Source organism: Lactuca virosa, chromosome 5 (genome assembly GCF_052849685.1).
Source record: "Lactuca virosa cultivar CGN04683 chromosome 5, Lactuca_virosa_CGN04683_v6, whole genome shotgun sequence".
Lineage (NCBI taxonomy): Eukaryota > Viridiplantae > Streptophyta > Magnoliopsida > Asterales > Asteraceae > Lactuca > Lactuca virosa.
Window position 1 is genome coordinate 433,465,473 of NC_136430.1, and position 20,728 is coordinate 433,486,200.

The window sequence follows — 20,728 nt, forward strand, 5'->3', positions numbered from 1 at the left end:
GATGTGTTTAATTATCTAAAAAAAAAGTCATGGGTTTAAAAGTAAATTATACATGTGGTAACATTAGCCGGATACTAAGAAAGAAAAAGTTATAGTTCGTTTTATTTTTAGAAAATAAGACAATAATAATCATTAATGATTTTCTTAAGTATGTTGCTATGATTTACCATTAAATAAAAGTAGATTGTTATTTCTTGCATTTACCCATATATACAATTTGATGTATTTGCAACGATATTAGTAAGCGTGATCACATTGAATATGTTTTAGCATTCCACTTTTAGTATTTTCCTATTATAGCCCTCTACTTTGAAAAACATTTTCAATGTCATCAAATAATTGGTTTTGATGTTCAAATAATTTGTTTTGCCAAATTGATTAAACCAACAATTTGTTGGAAGAGATCACATCGATGTTAATCTTTTATATTATTATTGATGTTAATCTTTTATATTGTTTAATTGTGTAACATTTAGAAAACATTATAACTTTACTAAAAATAACTATTATGATAAACTTTTATAAGAGAACTTTAAGATGCTGAATACGGCTAGAAGTTTTAAACACGTCTGGCTTGATCTTAATTTCTAAAATGCATTTAATTTTTAGGACGATAATGCTTTAAAAGACTAAAACTTTTTTCAGTTTTAACTAATAATCCTTCATGGTAGTTTTTTTTTTCGTGATAAAATTTTAAACTCATTGCACAGAAGCGGTCATATCCCAGTAATGACTTAATTTATTAACAAACATCCAATTTACATATAATATTATTATCATATTATACCCAGCACAATAAAACATTACAAAATAGTAAGTATGATAACCATAATGACATGTTATTTTTCAACAATCACCGGTTATTTGCTATATTTTACTTTCATCTTTATAAGCAGTTGTTTGTGTAGTAGCTAGAATTGGCATTATTTTACATCATTTTTGCTTTCAGATTTATTATTGTAGTGAGTTGGTCTCTATGGCTGCATACACTTCACGTTACCCATATGAAGTTGTTCTTAAGCTTGTTATCAGAATTGAAAAAACCGGAACCCAAACCGAAAAACCCCAAATTTTTTCAAATTGCAAATTGCTCGTTTAGGTTAATATATTAAGTCATTATACTCCTATTAATTCAAATAATAATAAGAAGAAACAAGTACTTGTATATTTAACCCATCAAGTTAAGCTCATTAAATAAAAAAGAAACAATCCTTTTAATTTCAAGGCCCTCATTAAGTATTTAATTCATTTTATTTCAAATATATAGTTAAAAATACGCGACCTTATTAAATATTCTTTCAATTAAACATTATTATATAAAAATTCTCATTACTCTTTAGGTTTCATGATAAATTTGAAAAAAAAAAATATAGATTCTAACATGTCTTATATTTTTACGAATAATATTGTATTTTTGTAAAATTATATGATACTATGAGATACCTTATTATATAGATTTTATTTAGAGACAAAACACTTGGGCCCATACACATGACTAATATTATTGGGTCGGAGCGTAATTACAATTTAGGCCCGAATTTAGGTTAAGGACCGACCTTAAAGTGTATCACGATAAAATTAATGGCTTGTTAATTATGATTAATAAAGATAATAATTTGCTTCTAAAAATATATATTTTATTTTATTGGCAACAAAAAATCTAATTATTTAACAGTCAACAAGATTAAAAGACCAAGTTCCCGCCTTTTTTTCAAATCAACCCAAACCCAACAAATAAGAGTTATTTACGACTATCTGAATTTGAAATTAGCTAAGTTTTCGTAAAATGGCTGATCACAAGTTCAGAAATCAGATCAGATAAAGATAATAAGTAATAACAATTTTTAGGAAAACCAAAAGAATGATAAACAATCATTCTTTGTATATATCTCCATTAAAGATCCAAAAAGAAAACTAATTATAATTACTGAAACTTACGAATAATAACCATTCACTGTTTCGCCACGATCGAAAGGTCCATCTGGATCAACTTGTTTGCATAACCCTAAATACGTCAAGAACAGAACCCTATCTTTCGCACCAGTTCGATGGTGTCCAGTGTGTTTACAGAAATACTTCAACTGATCCAACGTACAGCATCCAAGCATCTGTCCCAAAAGCAAGAACAACCAGTTCACAGACTTCTTCTTCTCAGCCATCTTCGGCTTCACGCTGTTTTCCTGATGACATAACTTGCATGTCGGTAACGTTGGATTCATCCATGTCGCCGGAGCTCGTTCACGGAAACGGTACTTGTTCTCCGCCACGTAATGAGAGACTTCCGAGAACTTTTGAACGAGATTGTATTCGATTTGGTAGCTTTCATCACAACGCTTGCAATGGACGTCGCCGGAGATGGTGGTGATGCCGATTTCAGTTAGGTATTTCAGGCTGTGTACTTGAGCACGGCGGTCGGTTGCCCATGGGAAAGGCGGTTGGATGGTTGGAGGTTTACCTTGTCGTGGTGCATGTGTAGGGTTTCTACGTTGGCGACGTGTGGCAGGTGGTGCGACTACTACCGATTGCGGTTGTGGGACGTGGGTTGAGGGGAGTTCGTGACGGTTATCATCAGGTTGTGGTGGTGGTGGTTGCTCCGGCTCCGGTGTAGATTGTGGGAAGTAGACGCGCATTCTAAGGTCTTTCTGGATATTGAATTCTTGGTTTTCGTTAAGCGGCGGTGGTGGTGGGAACAGCGGTGGTTGTTGTGGTTGTTGAGGTTGTTCCGATGCCGGAGTTGATGGTTCGAAGTAGAAACACAGTCGAAGGTCGGTGTGGATATTCAAGTCTTGATTTTCGGTGAGCGGCGGTGGTGGTGACGGCGGAGGTGGCGATGCCATTTGAATGCCGATCTGTATTGGCTCGATTTCAAGGCGGGGACGAGTTCTTGACGCCATGGATTCAGATTGATCAGGAAAATCTTCATCACGGAGTGAAAGCTTTCTTGTTTTCATGATTGGTTGTTTGTGATGATTAGAGAGAGAATGAGAGATTAAATAGAAGAATGGTTTCTGTTGTAGTATTCAGGAGATAGACTTCTTTCGAACTTCAAATTCTTCTTTTCAAATTCTATCTTTTTCCTATTTTAGTGGACAGTTTTACTATACACAATTAAAATATTATTAAATAAAATTTAATCTTTTAAAAACATTAATTTATTATCATGTAAACAAACTGTAATCCGCTTCCTTTTCAAATACAACTGTATTTAATTTATTATTAATAAAATACAATTTAGTCAACCCGATATTACATAATTTTTTATTTAATAATATGATGTCTAGCTAGTATTTACAGAAAATCAAAATGTTCCTAGCTTGTTAACATTTACTTTTCCAGTTCCTTATAAATAAAATATTTCTTTTAATAACTAGTTAAATATGCCAGTTTTGTTTTCACCTGTTAAGCTAAAGGGTGTGGTGTATTTTTTCGCTAATGGTAAAAGGGTGTCACCTAGGCGCCATATCAGTTTTTATATTTTTTACAAATTTTACCAACGAACTAGGGTGTGATAATGATTTTACCTATGAACTTTTTTTTTAATTTCAATTTTTTTAATAAAAACCATACTAAAATTATAAAATAACATAAAATTAAAAATTACATTTTAGAAATTCTAAAAATTAAAAATTACATGAAATTAAAAATTACATTAAAAACCTAAAAAAAAATAAAAAAATAAAAAAAAAACATGAAGTGAAACATAAAGAAAAAAACCTAGAAAAAAAACATAAAAGCCAAATTTCAATTGTGATTGAGCTTATATTTTTCACGAATCGAAGCCTTCACAACTTTAGCCGCCTCCTGATCTTCGGGGTCCAGGTGCCTCACATCTTGCATCAACAACGAATATTCTGTGAGTCCGACCGTTTCTGACATATGTTTCTCCAAAGTTGTACTCAATTGTGCCATTTGTGCCACCATTTCCTCCCACCTAGCTGACCGCTCGATTCCGACCGACGAATTTGAAGATGTCGCTTTCCCTTTTCCTCTTGTTTGAGCTTTTGTGTTGTCCATTCTCATGGGACGAGGAGGCGGACGTATTTCTTCGATGTCGTCGTTATCATTATTAAGATTAACGCATACGTGACCATCCGATGAAACTTGTTGTGAGCTCGAATATGAAGATGTTCGGCTTTTTTTTGGCGGATTAGCAATTTCTTCATGTGTTGCAAGTTTCCTCCACCTAACGCTTTTTTTGACAACTTCTCATATATGAATAAACTTAAAAGGCCTTAGCATGTCATCTTGGAATGTAGCATTCGTTTTTTTCAACAAACACGCCTCACTTTCTCTGCTAGCCCATTGCTTTCAAAGTTTGTGTAAATTCCGTTTCAATGTGTCACGAGTTTGTTAACAAGATTCCATTTCGATTTAGATTGGTCGGACGCCCGGTAATCTGGATCTTGACCCATTCCCTTACAAAACCGCTTTGTAATACATAACTAAAATTGATCATGCGATTGACCCTTTCCCATGCCGCCATCTTCGGATATGTCGACCCATGCCTTTGCTAACCCGGTTACTTCTTTTTGTGTCCATCTTCTCGGATCGGCCTTTACTTTTTTTTGTTGAGGTTGTTCTTCTTCGTGTTTGGAATCGGAAAGAATTTTGGTTGAAGGTGTGAAAGACGGTTGGGATTGAAATTGGAATTGGGTTTGGGATGGTTGGGATTGAAATTAGAATTGTTGTGGCATTTGGAATTGTGAATAATAGCTAGGAACCCTATCCATTTATGGCCGGTAAGTTGGTGGTGATGTCGGATCATAACTGAAAAGTACGAACGCGTTGGAAACATTTTGGTTTGGAGCATTGTGATTGGAAGAGTTTGAATTGTTGGAAGACATTTTGATTAAAAAATGTGTAAAAAGTGTGTAAATTGGTAATGTGTTGGAAGAATGGTATATATATATATATATATATATATATATATATATATATATATATATATATATATAGAGAGAGAGAGAGAGAGAGAGATAGATAGATTCAGGTGTTTAAAGTAAGTATTGTGTTATTGTATGCATAAATGTGGGCAATCATTTCAAAAACTTAAATAAGGATATATAATCTTACCTATTAATTAATTTTGTTAATTAAATAAAAATTTAATTAATCCCTAAAATATTGGATTGCTTTCCTTTAAATCCCTTGAAACCGTTACTGCTTCTTTATCACCGATCCATCCCTTCTTTTTCAACCTAACCGATGCCGATGATTGAAGAAGATAAGAGGCTGGAGCTTGCCCGTTCGCCGACCAACACCATCAGCCACCACCGAGCCACCATCGCCACCGAACACCATCAACCACCATCGTTCATCTTCAACATGTAACATACTCGTGTTTTTTCCCTTTATTTGGGGATCGACGTTTCTCTCTAGCGACAGTCGCTGCCTTTCCGCCAACGCCGCCTCTCCTCCAGAAAATTAGTAAGTTTCTCTGCTCAATCTATGAAATCGATTTTTCTGAAACTGAAGTTGAAATCTGAAATCGATTTTCAATGCTTCGCCACTTTTTCTCAAAGAAAAAAAGTGCTTGCCCACCTAGCTTACAATGGAAAGTAGAATTCGCTATGAATATTCAGTTCTACAAACGCCTTTATTTACTTTATTGATGGGGTTCACGTGGGACGCCTTTGCAGGTGGTGTTGATTACAATCTTCTATCACTTTTAAGATTTTCAATTTTGCTCATGGAATTGTGATTAACTGGATAGGGATTTGCAATTGGAAACGGACTCACTGAACCTGGAATCAAATTCAAGGCGGATGTTGATTTCGCTTTGGAAAATCAGTTAATTACAAAAAAATATTACAATGAATTGATTCAAATAGTACCAAAGTGTGAAGAAGCAGCAAACAAATGCGGTAATTTCATTATTTAAGCTTGTTATATTTTCGTTAATGTTGTATATATCCTACAATCATAACTGGAAGTGTAATTCATATGTAATAGAAACAATTGTTGTATAACAGCCTTATGATTTGAGGAAGCAAAGATGTGATGACTTGTCAAAGATAGATGAATTCTTGAACTTGGAATCAGTGAAAAAGGCATTAGGGTACCAGAGGAAATACACTTTGGGGCGTGTAATGGTGAGGTGTATCGAGCAATGAAGGAAGACATTATGAGAAACCTTGAAGTTGGGATTCCAGTGCTTTTGGAAGATTGTATTCAGATGCTTGTTTATGCTGGGGAATATGATTTTATTTGCAATTGGTTAGGTAAGATACGAATTCTAATTCTGTTGGAATGGAATCACGAATTCCAATTCTGTTGGAATCACAGAAGTTGATGCTTGAAGAACGGACCACAAAATTGAAACGGACCACATTATTCTTTTAGAATGTATTAGTCGTTGTTAGATTTTGATGTTTTCTTTCCCGATTTGAAAGTTTTTTTAGTTTTATTCTTTAACAATAAATGTAATTCTTAGCAATTGTTACCCGTATTCTATAAGAATTAATGTAATGTTTGTTTTTATTCTTCAATTGATGGTTCAAGAATTTGTTATTCTGCAGGGGCGGAACACAAACACAATAACTAGGGGGGCGAAATTAAAATTTCAAAACAAAACCATGTAAAAAAAATTGTTTCAAAATTATAACATATCAAAATTCGAAACAAGAAAATTAATAACAAATATTGTTATATCACTCTTTAAATTTGTAATTTTCATTTTTTGGGATCTTGAGTAGTATTGACACGTTTTTTTTAAATAACACATTAATAGTTGATTGTTTTTTTTTTCATGTTGATATATGCAACATAAACAATTTAAATAACAAAATATAACTAAAAATAAAATTACAACCAACAAATATATTACAGCAAATATCAATATTTTGTAATAAAATACAAGTTATTGAATGCACTTGGTCAACAGCGTTATTCTGGTGAGATGGATGTTTCCGGCTTCGAAATTTCAGGATCTTTCTTATTTTCTTAAACTCAAATCTTGAGTTAATAATTTTATACTTTGATTTTGTTTTATAGAGTTTAAAAAAAAGTTTCTTAGTTGTATGAGTTTCCTACTGTAATACGATTCTTTTGATTCTATTAGTTATTTTATCAAAGATTTTATTTTTGATTTCATCAGTGATTTTCGGATGATTTTGATGGTTCATAACTAAATTTTGTAACTCTAACAGGGGGGCCAAATTAACAAATATAATGACAATGGATTTAATTGTTTTAAAATAAAACTATATATGTAAGGTATTAGGCTTAAAATCGGGGAGGCCATGGCCCCCCCGGCCTCTATTAAGATCCGCCACTGGTTATTCTCCAAGAAGTTTTTAAAGTTATTTTTAAACTGATTGTTCAAAACTATTGCTTGTCTTCAAAATATTCATTAATTCAAAACATTTATTTTGTCAGAATAGATAATCTGACATTCTCATAGAATATCATTCTAACAAAATTATATTAGAACTATAATCTAATTAATTAAAAAAATGAAAATTCAAAATTAAGAAAATCAAATATATCTGAAAATTCAAAACTTTTTATTAATTAAACTTGTGTTTCCTAATTAGTAATTTTTTGGTAAATTAAGAAAGTGAATGTTACCTATTTATACATACAATAACACAATAATCATTTTCTTAATTTACCAAAAATGATTGGCCCACATTTATGCATACAATAACACAATAATTACTTTGAATAGAATAACCTAAGCATATATATATATATATATATATATATATATATATATATATATATATATATATATATATATATATATATATAATAGTAAATTTGTTTAAAAAAAATGCAAAACTATCCGTTGGCAATGTTCATTTCCTTCCAACAACATATTTTCAAACATTTCACCCCGGTAGAAACCCACCGCCAGTATTATACCAGTGGTAAAAGAGATGTTGCGGCCCGGTGTTTACTGGCGGTAAACCGTCCACATCAGCACACCTCCGGTGAATTTTTTATAATACCGTTTAGCCTTAATTAAATATTATAATATCTAATAAGTATTTGATTATTTGAATTTTGAAGGATTTATCTAATAATGGATATTAACAGTGAATTATAATTGAGGATAACTTCACGTAGATATATGATCATAAAGATATGCTTATACACATGTATGGAAATATCCATTATTTGAATTTTTTGTACAACATGCTAATCAACACTATAAAAGTATATATTTTCATTAATTAGATGATGGACATAAATGCCAAATATCAGACAAACTATTTTCAATTTTAAAACTAATGTTGAAGTGTATAATATATTGAAAAATCATAAATTCAAAAGATGGTGTCAAACAATGAATTTTACTAGCTAGTTAGGAATAACGTTTTTTGTGTTTCGAATATGGGGTGAAATTACGTAAATGCCCATAATGACTATATATCTATCTATGATGAATTTTATTAGGGCAAATGACTTATCAATGTAATTAACTTTTCGGGATGTTCACATCTGGATAACTATCTTTTTTTGTACACATCTAGGTAACAAACTTGTTGGAAGTGTTCTCATATGACCATTATGACCTGCTGTAGCAGGTTACATCCTAGATGTCAACACTTTTGACAAGTTCGTTACCTAGATGTGTATAAAAAAAATAGTTACCCAAATATGAACAAAACGAAAAGTAAGAGTAAATTACACGAATGGTCATGTGGTTTGGAGGAATTTGTGTTTTTGGTCCCTAACTTATTTTTTAACTCGGATTGTCCCTACTATTTATTTTTGTTGCGCGTTTGGTCATCGTCTTACCTAAAAAGACTATTGTGCCCTTATTAATTTATTTTTTAATTAATTTTCTTATTTATGTATTTATTTTTATATATTTAAAAAAAATTAATAGACCCCACATATCTGTATCTCCTCGGATGATCCCTACTGTTTATTTTTTAATTAATTAATTTTTTAACTCGGATGATCCATACTGTTTATTTTTGTTATGCGTTTGGTCTATGTCTTACCTAAAAAAACTATTGTGCCCTTATTAATTATTTTTTTTTAATTAATTTTTTTATTTATATATTTATTCTTTATATATTAAAAAAAAATAATAGACCCTACATATCTGTATCTCCTCACCATCACATCTCTCATCCTCCTCAGCTTCTATTTATTTTCCATCTTTAGTGATATCAACGTCTTCACTATCCCTTCTTTTTTCGGTCCTTCAACTCCGTCGAATTAACACCACAACTCAGTGAACCCACTAAAGATGAAGAGACATTAGGTTATGGTGTTGGTTCGCCAGAGTTGAAGGACAAAAAAAAGAAGCATGGTGAAGACGTCGATGTCACTAAAGATTGAAAGAAATAGAAGTTGAGGAGGATGAGAGATAGGATGGTGACCGGTGAGACCCAAATTAAATTTCTCAAATGTGGTTTCAGGTTTACGGTGAGGAGATACAGATATGAGGGGTCTATTGATTTTTTTAAATATAGAAAAAATAAATACATAAATAAGAAAATTAATTAAAAAATAAATTAATAAGGGCACAATAGTCTTTTTAGGTAAGACATGGACCAAACGTGCAACAAAAATAAACAGTAGGGACCATCCGAGTTAAAAAAAATAAGTTAGGGACCAAAAACACAAATTCCCCCAAACCACGGGGACCATTCGTGTAATTTACTTTTACTTTTCGTTTTGTTCATATTTGGGTAACTACTTTTTTTGTACACATCTAGGTAACGAACTTGTTAAAAGTGTTCACATCTAGGATGTAACCTGCTACAGCAGGTCATAATGGTCATATGTGAACACTTCCAACAAGTTTGTTATCTAGATGTGTACAAAAAAAAGATAGTTACCCAGATCTGAACATACCGAAAAGTTAACTACCTTGATAAGTCATTTTCCCAATTTCATTGAGACTTTGAGAGATGCATGATTCTCGACGTTATGCGGAAATGCCCATAATCATAATATGGTAAATGAGACTTGAGAGAAAGTCCTTCAATTGGATTGTAACTTTGTAAAAGCTATATGACAGACTGATTGATTTGAAAGTACTATTTCACATATTTAGCCCTCTCCCATGATTCTTTGTTATTGCCGTTTTAAAAATATGGTTTTGCTGAGAAATTACAATGTTACAAGGTTAATGACTTATTTCTATAACAAAGGTCTAATACGGTTTTTTTTCTTTACCCAATTTATAAAAAAATGAGAACTGGTTTCAACGAAACGAACTAGATAAAGTCCTATCAAGAAACTAGAAACTAAATAAGAATAAACATAAAAAAAAATATTATTAATTTCTTCACTCCCCCTCAAGATGGAACGTGAAGATCTCAAAAGCCCATCTTGCCAAGTAGTAAATGGAATCCGTCAGTCTCAAACGGCTTTTATGATGAATCAGTCGAAAATCCGTGTGAGATGTTTTCATAAAACAAGAATGATGGAGATTACAGGGAAAGCATGCATGCATGTCTTCCTAGGCTTTCACAAATATATTGAGAGAGAGAGAGAGAGAGAGAGAGGTTAACATGTAATCGTTATGTCCATCTGTAAGAAGGGTTTGCAACGGTGATGGCCAGACCATTGCAGAAAAAGTACCTAAAGACTCTTATGAACATTTGTTTTTTTTGTAATTAAATTCTATGCGGATGCTACATCATGCCATATGGAAGAATGTTGTCAGCGTTAGCTTACTTGCAATGTCACTAGGACAGTTGTAGCATCCGGGATTTTCCAGGTATTATTAATCATTTTAAATTGAAGGATGGAATGGTTTGGTTTGGGCTTTGACCTTTGGGCCTTATTAGTGGTCTGAGGAAGCTTCGTACGCGGGGCGTACACAGCCATGTACGCCCAGCGTACTCGTGAGAATGAACCGTGGAGGCCAGGTACGTACGCCCATCGTACCAGGAGTACGCCCAGCGTACACGTGCAGCTCCTTAAACCCTAAAATTTAGGGTTTACTCCCTATATAAAGAACAATACCCAGTTTGATCAGCCTCCCTTCACCCTTATACAGCCTCCACGAAAACCCTAGCCTACTTTTGTGTGTCCTTGTGATTTGGGAGCCATTTGAGAGTATTTTGGTGTAGTTTGGTGCTTTGGAAGATGAAGGAACTTGAAGAAGGAGCAAGGATCCACCAAGAGCTTGTAGATCCAGAAGATTAGCACCATTTCTGACTTATTTGAGGTATCAAGTTCCAACCTTGGCCATTATGTTCTTAGATTTTCTTGTGGGGGTGTTAAGGTTACTTTTGGACTCCATTGTTGAGGCTTTTTGCATCTTAATGATTTCAGACCATAATAGTTGTCCTTTTGGGCTCTTAGAGGCACTAAGAGTCATAAAAATCGGACCTTGGTGGTTAAGCCACAACCATGCAAGTGTTTGTGGGTCTTAAAGTTTGATAAAAGGACCAAAATCATGTTTTGACCCCTACCATGCATGCAAGCATATAAAGTCCGTGACTTTATGGTTTAGGAGGTCTTAAAGGACCTGGATATGCATTATGGACGTAAAGACTTAATGGATTAAGTCATGAATGAAGTCCTAAGGAAGCTGGCCAGTACGTTAGGCGTACTCCCTGGTACGTCGCGCGTACTGGGTTAAACCCCCGTTTTGGTCAAGGCCAGCGTACGCCGGGCGTACGTGCCAAGTACGTCACGCGTACACATGCAGAATGGATGTTTAAGGCTTTTGGGCCTTAGGAGAATGGGCCTGGACTTTTGGGCCCCGTGGCCCACTGAGAAGTATAAGTTTGGACTTGGGAATCTGGAATTAGAATACTGGGCCTATTGGGCCATGATTGGGCCTTTGGAATTATTATTATGAGAACTCGGAACTTTTGGGCCCATTTGGGGGTTAAGGCCCAATTCAGAAATTGGGAAATTAATGGGCCCTTAGGGAGTCCTTGATGGGTCATAGGAGGGCTGGGCTTAATAAGCTAGAATTGGGACTTATGAATATTCCAATCGGACCAAGGGGTAAATGGTCATATTACCCCAAGCGGTGATATAGATGCTGACTGAGTATTATTATGTTTATGATATCCGGGAGTCATCGGAGCAGCTGTTAGAGATTACTTCCCCGTGAGATTCGACACTCAGCTTGGCGAGGTGAGTTACCTTCCAGTAGCGGTGGGTCTACGGCCACAATGTCGGCCCACCAGTAGGAGTTATGTCAGATGATTGTCTTTGTGATATTCATCTAGGTGTGCTACTACCTATGATGTTTATGTGCTAGTATGATATGTTTTATGTGGTAGTGGTAGTAGGAGGGGAATAGTCCCCAAGTTCGGTTGTTAAGACCGAGGGGTAGGTCGGACACCCCTGTATGTCTGACAGGGGTAGGTTGAGCACCCCGGTATGCTCAGTAGGGTAGGTTGGGCACCCAGATATACCTGACAGTATGTTATAGTATAGTATGTGGTATGATGGGGGAACTCACCAAACTTTGTGCTTACAGTTTTCAGTTTTGTTTCAGGTACCTCTTCAGCAAAGGGGAAGGAGCCGGTACGGTAGCGACACATCACACGCACATCGAGATTCCGCATTTTGAGATCTATGGGATTGTACTTTGATTTTATTATTATCCGACGATATGTTTGAGACACGACATAATGGTTTATGAATTAATATAATATTAGCAATGTTTTGGCAAATGGTTTTACATGTTACTTAATTAAAAATGAAATTTTTGGCCTTGAAAATTGGGATGTTACAACGGTAACCTATTAAATCTGTCTCAATGGATAAATGGTGTGAAAATTGGATGTTTAAGGACTTAATTAGCACTATTAAAACTTTGGATATATTGGAGGTGGTCTGGTGACTTAGTTTCCAGGGGGCAGAAGGAAAAAGAGTAGGGTTGGATATGTGGTTGAGGACTTGGAGGGGGGGGAGTATTTATTTTATTTTTAATTCTAAAAAATGATAATTAAACAAATAACAAAAATATGAAAAATAGATTATTAATGGCAAAATAGTCATTTTATGTTTTTAGTGACTGCCTGGAAAAAAAAACATAATACAGATTCGGTCCAAACTAATTTTTGAAAATAAAAACTAAACGTGCAATTTGACATTTTGACCAGACGTGTAATTTACTCAAGATTGTAATTTGTTTGGATGAGACGTGTAATTTACTCAAGATTGTAATTTGTAAAATAGAAAAGGATTGGATATGAATCACTTTCATTCTAAAAATAGATTGAAAAATATAGTAGCATTACCAGGGTTGTGTAGAGCCGCAAAGGAAAAGGAAAAACAAAACTCATGATTTGGATTGTGATCCGATCAAAATGACGGTGTGAGAAGAGAGATGCTGAGTAGCCCGCTCGTATGCTTCTCCGAAACCCGTAGAGTGAGCGGTGGCTAGACTCGCTTGGGATCGTTGGTAATTATAGAGGAAGCAGTAGTGATGGGTGGTGCCACCGTGGCTGAGTTCTTCTGACGTGAATCCCGACCGAAGATACTGTCACACCCCCGAACCAGACGGCGGAAACGTCCGAGGGCTCGCGTGACTCAAATTGAATATCATCACAATGATTATACATGAAACACAACATAAACTTCACCATGCATCAATACATTACAACTGACATTGTTCACATCAAGTACATTGTCTAAATATTACATATTCATAGCATAAATTGTTTGAGAATTTTCAAAACATAACATCCTAACATACTTGGTATTACTCTTCAGCTTACCTGTTACCTGAGAATACAAGTTATTTTGAAAACGTCAACATATGGAATGTTGGTGAGTTCATAAGCAGGGTTGTGATAAAAATGATTTGTGTAGTTTATAAAACCCAGAAAATCCGATATTTTCTGAAAAGATAATTTTTATACCGAAGTGTGAAGATCCATAAGTTGGTGCATGAATGATTTCAAAATGTGTATAAATGGGAAGTTTTGCATTATAGTTATTGAAAATACAAGCGAGTGGTGTTGATTTCTTCGAAAAACCCGATGTTTTCCGATAACATAATATAATTGTTTCAAATTGTTATACCGCCGCACGAGTGATTTTGATTACTCTTCCTTGATTACTCGGATAGTATTGGATTTATTTATTTATGTGAGTCGTTATAACCATGCATGATAATGACTAGTTCGTCTGTCTTGGCATTCTAGCGGACGCCGGAATTGATCTTAAGATTTTGTCACCCTAGACTGGCCGAGTCTAACTGTAGCGAACAGCTGAGGTGTGGGTGAGTCAGCCACGTATAGATCTATACATAAACTCTCGCTCTCCCTCCAGGAGACTTTGATTATAACTACAGACTACGAACGACCCTTAGAGGTGTCGCCCGTTATTACTCACTTAATCCAAACGAAATTGATTACTATTGATTAACGACCTGTATTTGTTTACTTGAATTGAAGGTAAGCCTAACAAACGAGGAGAAGAGGATTACAAGGTCCTGCTAATTACGTGTGTTATTTAAGGCTGTTGGGTATACGAAGGACACGTTGGCCCATTTCGCATTTGTTTTATTTGGACCTTACTAGCAATGCTAATGGGCCACTGAGGCCCAATAGCACTTGAAAGCCATTGAGGGTCCCTTAAACATGTAATTGGGTCACAGGAGGCCCAATAAACGTTTATTTTTATCGTTGGGCTCAAAAGTTATGTTAATGGGTCACGAAGGCCCAATAAGCATGATTTGAGACTTTCAAGCCCAACGATTTGAATATTTACTTGTTTTAGGTATAGTATAATTGTTGGAAAGTTTGATTGAACGATTTTTAATTTCGTATCGGCACGAGGCCGGTTGGTTGTTTATAACGATATTTGGAATTTTACGTATATTCATCTTTCTATTTTCATGAGTTGTAGTTTGGTATTTTTTTGACTCAAATATCTTAATAATAAAATAATTGGCTCAAAATATTGGTTTGACCCTTTTCAGCCCTTCTTTAATAAAAATGACAATTTTAGTCCCTTATTTTAAAAAAAGACATTTTAGGCCCTTAAACCATTTTCTTTACATTTTCGACCCATAGACTTGTTTAAGTGATGTTTTTAGTTCAAAATTTACTCTTTGGCAGTTTCAGCCCCTCCAGTAAAGAGTTTTTCAGTTAAAGTCCACATTTTTCGCAACTTTTACAATTTTGGCCCAAAATCCAAAAAGTTTACATTTTTTATCCTTGTTTGGAAAAAAATCATTTTTACCCCTGAATTAGTTTTGTTTACCCTTTTTACCCCCTGTTTTGAGAAGTTTACCATTTCAATCCCTTGAAAATTTTATTTTTCGTCCTTTAAAGAGTATAATATTCATAAAAACATTTATTTTTACTGTTTTGACTCTTTTAGTCCTTAAGAAAACCGTAAATGACAAATTTCAACCCAACTTTTGTTTATTTGACAATTATAGCCCCAAAAATGAGTTTTATGTTGCATTATGTTTATTATGACTTTAGATAGAAACTTTTCTTGACTTGTTCAATGAAAAGTATATTAGATCATGTTTGTTTCCTCTCTTGTGCCATAGATCTCGAGATTTCTTCCCTTTTTGTTACATATTTACCACATAAACACATAAAATCACACATACATACATGAAATCATACGTAACATACACATACACATAGATCTACACATTTTACTTGTATTCTCCCCCATAAAACTTGTGAAAACCGAAAATAGAGGGGTATGAACTCACCTTTGCTTGTTGTTTTCGATTTGAAGAAGAAATGGAAGAAAATAAGGTGATTTTTCGGCCCTAGCAACACTTTGATGATGATCTCGAGCTTGAGGTGTTTCTAAGAGTATGATTACCACAATTTGTTTAAGAGAAGGGATCTCATCATGAGAAAAGAGTTATAAAATCATAGGATATGTGTAACTTACCAAGAAGTGATGATAATCTCTTGAAATCCTCTTGTTGCACAAGTAAAACTTCGAGACTTTTGGAGTGGGAAGGAGGAGAATTTAGAGAGAGTTTAGAAGAGTTTTGGTGTTGTGTGGGTGTGGTTTGGCTCTTTCTTTTGGCCGAGAATTAAGAAGAAGAAAGGAGAAGAGAGAGAGGTGAAGAGATGGTGCATGGAGACATGTGAGGTTTGCTTGGAAGTCCATGGTGTAATAAGGAGGTGGCTAACCCTCCTTATTTCATGAGTTTCTTTTTTTTCCTCTTGGGCCGAGAAAGAGAGAAGAGAGAAGAGGATTTGGGCCTTTTGTGCTTAAGTCCATATTATGGGCCCATTTTGATGATTTTCGGCCCAATTGGTCTTTGGAGATGGTTCACGGCCCAAAATAAATCAAAGTATGAGTTTTATGGCCCTTTAGGGCTAATTGGTGGGATGTCAAGTCCACCAAGCAAATTACACCCTTTGTTTGCAAATAAAACGTAATATAATGGTAAAAAGGGGTATCGATCCTTGGGGAAATGGTTGTATTCAATCACCAATGCAATCTAAAAGAACTATTGTAAATAAACTAACTAACTACAATTAAACTAAAAAAAGGGGGGGTGTTATAATTGCTTGAAAACTAAAAGACTTGAATAACTAAAAACTTGTAATTAAGCAAGATCGTGAGATGCTCAAATGTTGGGAACAATTGGTTAACCAAGGCAATTCAACACAATGAACATTTGTGTGCTTATCATTAGGATCCAACATGAAGCTTATCATTCATCCCAAATTGGTTATAGCTATCATGAAGCATGATATGCCAAGATTCCTCTTAGGTAGTATGGAGGTCGGGGAAGCCCACAACACACCTTCTTAATCAAGATCAAGGGTTTAATTGAAGCAATTGAACCCAAGAAGTTAATTAGCCTTAAGAGAGAAGGAATCCCCAATTCCTAGAGGATGTCAATGCTTACACATCCATAAAGGAGCTATGATTCATAAACTAGAGATGATTTTTACCATCATAAAGCCCTTGTTCTAAGTTAATTCAATGATTCAATGCAAAACCAAAGAAATAAACTAACAATAGCTCATTCAAGTGCCAAGCTCATGATCAAAGCATTAAACAAGCATAAGAAATATGATCTAGAACCATAAACATAAGATAATTGATAATCTAGCATGAATCCTTCAAAAACCCACAAACATTCAAAGGTTTTAACCAAAGTTAACCAATATAGAGAAATTAGCCACTCATGGCAATAGAACAACAATCACAAAAGTCTAATTGCATAAAGAAACTACCTAAGACTTGGAAAGATGAAAGGAAATGGGTTTCTAGCTCCAAAATCGCCTCTTCCAGGTCTCCAATGGTGTAAAATCGAAGTTATGGCTGCTAGATTTGATTCCCCAAGGTAATGGCAAGCCAAATGACCAAAATGCCCAAACTGGGTAGTTGCGCGGGTACCCGCGCGACGAAAATTCTACCCGCGCAAATGTTGCTGTAATGCTATTGGTCCTTCATTCCACCACTCCACCCTTCCACTACCAAAGATTCCTTTGGTCCCCTCCATATCCATGTGATTCAAATCAACCAATAATCTTTTAGCTTCAAATGTGGATGCTCCAAACCCAAATTAAATATCCATGATCCATCTTCACAAGCCCACAATATCCAAGTCTTCAACTCTTTAAGGCCCAATTCTTCTTTGTTGGATCCGCCAAGCCCAATAATGCATCGAAAGCCCACAAGTCCGTCTTCACTCTAATCCACAATCGCGATAAGCTCCAAAACCCTGCAAAATAACTCATGCAACATAAAAAGCACCCGGTACGATCCATACTAAAGAAAAATAAATAAAATACAATGCAATAATGATAAAAAGATCTAAAAATCTAAAATAAACTAATAAAAATAAGGAAATAAAATAAAAATCACCCCAAGCTTAAACCTAACTTGTCCTCAAGTTAGAACAAGACTAATATGAGATCGGGATGAGCTAGGTACCATAGAACTTGGTCAACATCAGTCAACATGGTCAGAATTAGTCCTTCATGGAACCTACGCATCCTCAAAATGTTCCCCGCTTTAGAGCCATAAACCACATTCTCAACCACTTGATGGGCGAATAGATCACGGTTGGATGTAGTCGCGGTGTGCAAAGACAAAGGAAACAGAGATGCGCCCAATGGGGACACTTTAAATCACCAATGTAGACCATAGTGCACGAAGGAAAGGCGCCTCTTCACACACTATGATTCCTACATTTGTCAGGCTAAAGTTTATAGTACGAAATAGGGCTTTGCAGCGCGGCCTCCGGGCAAACATCCGGTTTCAGAGGTTTCTCCCTTGTACTGTCCTTTACAGTCTACCGTCTCATCGTCAAGGCCTTTTCTCACCAAAAATCAAAAATAAAATAAAATAATTAAAATTCTACTTAACCTAAACTTAACCTAACAACTTAAATCTTCAATCTTGAACTTCAGTTATTTGGTCTTTAGCCTCTTTGTTGCTTGATATTCAGTCTTCTTAAATCTTCAATTTTTTTTGATCTATAGAAAGAAAGTCTTGAACTTGGATTCTTGTTCTTCTTTTTGTGTTGCTCTTTTTCTTCATTTTTCTTCTTTGTTTTTGTTGGTTTTCTTTAATCTTCTTCATTGTTTTTTTTTCACTTTTCCAATTTCTTCATTTTTTTGTGTTTTCTTCTTGGAAGGTCTAAGGAATTTCACCATGTAACAAAGGATGGAGGCTAACATGAACACCTAAAGATCATTGACAATGTGCCAAGATCAAATAAAAAGGGGTGGGGAATGACTCAAAAATGGGTGTTACCGAAAAGACTTGGTCCCAAAAGATGTGAATTGGGGGACCCACTTCAAAGTTCATCAAGCACCTTAATGCAAGGTGTGATAAACAAAATCTATCTAACTATCTACTCTAAACTCCTAAAAAAAATAACCTATCTTAAAAAGGTGGTGAGAATCTAACTAAGCAGGGCTCGGACGAGACTCGGGAGTACTAAAGGGTACTCCCTCCAAAATCAAGATGCGAGTCTTCAATATCTTCAATGTCTTCATAATACCTTACCGGGCTAATCTTTGCTCGCACACATTGGCATGACCAACCACATCCCTCCGCACCTAGACCCAATCAAGCTACCTGCATCTGACCCCCACACAAGCGGTCTTAAAATGGTCTGTGAGGCTCAAAACGTGTCCCACTTATCAAATACAAGGAATTCCATATCAAGACTCGGGACCAATCTATGATTCAATACTTATGACTCGGTGCTCTGGTACCTATAGGGATGAGAAGACAAGAGAGAACAAAAATGCATGAACTTAAACTAGAATGCATCTAAAAAGAATGAAAATTAGAAAAGAAAGAAAGAAAATATGCAATATTTTTGGAATTTTTTATGCAATTTTTATGAATGACCTAAATGCCTTACTCTAAATGCAACTATATACAACCTAAATGCAATAAAAAAAAATAAAATATAAGAATACCTCACCCCAAGCTTAAAATTAAGCATTGTCCTCAATGCTTAGGATGAGAGTAAGGAAGGATCATACCGGGATCAAGGTGGAGGAGGCCCGCGAGGACGGTATGGAAGCAACACATGGGTTGTACAATGATGTGTGGATGGAGTTCTTGGCCACCTAAATACACATGGATGAAAGCTTGGTCGCGCAAAGGAAGCATATGCAATTACTCAAAATTTTCTTATGAAGTGACACATTTGCGCGGGTACCCTCGCAAACTTTACACGGGTGGTGGTTGGGTCGCGCAAATAAAGAATTAGCATCATTGGTCTCGCAAAGAAAGGAAAGGATTTGGTCTTGGCCGCGCAACAATCTGTGAGGGTGGAAGGCAGCCGCGCAATTAGTTGCGAGGGTGGCAGTCGGCCGCGCAGAACTTGCGCGGGTGGGGGAGCCGGCCGCGCAAACTAATCAGATGCAACCCCATGTTGGGGTAATTTGGAACTCGGAACCTGCGCGGCTGGGGGCCGGTCGCGCAAAGTCTGCGCGGGCACCCGCGCAAGTTGCAGATTTTTGACACTTTTTTGCATACTTTACCAAGATCATTGCTAAACCTCAAGATGCTTATTTTTAACCAACTTCAAGCTTAGAAACACCAAAACTTCAAACAAGATTATTTATTTACAATGCATTTATTTAACGTCTTTGCCAAGACATAGCCCTGCTTCCGTCAATCTTCATAAATCGGGATTTCCAATGTTACGTTGTCGAATTATCCCGTGTCAAAGCCTTCATAAAATGGTTTCAAACATTTTCCATTCACTTTGAAGATTTGATTCGTTTCCAAACTCTTGATTTCAACTGCACCATGATCAAACACTTTTAAAACAATGAAAGGTCCGTGCCATCGAGATCGCAATTTTCCCGGGAATAACTTTAAACGCGAATGATAAAGAAGAACTTTTTGACCCGAAACAAAGTGCTTTTGGGTTATGTGCTTGTCATGAAATGCCTTTTTCTTCTCTTTGCACCTTTTGAACCTTTTAATTATATTCTTCTTGACCACTTCCATCATTGGAGGATTCAATTTGGAGGATTCAATCTTCTTTAAGCCTCTCTCCTAGGCTTACAATAATCTTCCATAAAAATCTTGTGTATGCATACATTAGGGCTTATCCCGTTTATTGGCTCAATCACATCAACCCGGTACAATGGAGAAATGTTGCTAGGGTACCTCATTGACTCAAAGATGTTGAAGTGAATGATCTCTCCATCAAACTCCATAGTAATTTTCCCTTTATGGACATCAATGATCGTGTGAGCGGTATTCATGAAAGGTCTTCCAAGGAGGATCATAGATGATGTGGAAGGAGTCTTCTCTTCAATATCAATGACATAAAAATCCGCGGGAAAAACAAGTTGATTAACTTGTACTA

At 35.4% G+C, this 20,728-nt stretch overlaps 1 protein-coding gene across 1 annotated transcript; it reads right to left on the reverse strand.

Moving 5' to 3' along the window:
• Nucleotides 1–1,895: 1,895 nt before the first annotated feature.
• LOC145111097 (uncharacterized) lies at nucleotides 1,896–2,944 on the reverse strand. Its single transcript, XM_079047395.1, has one exon. The coding sequence runs from the start codon at nucleotides 2,892–2,894 to the stop codon at nucleotides 1,935–1,937; it is 960 nt and encodes a 319-aa protein (XP_078903521.1). The 5' UTR covers nucleotides 2,895–2,944; the 3' UTR covers nucleotides 1,896–1,934.
• Between the last annotated feature and the right edge of the window lie 17,784 nt (nucleotides 2,945–20,728).

What these genes read in the sequence shown, in the direction of transcription:
- LOC145111097 (XM_079047395.1), bottom strand. Translation starts at nt 2,894, where the DNA reads ATGGCGTCAAGAACTCGTCCCCGCCTTGAAATCGAGCCAATACAGATC.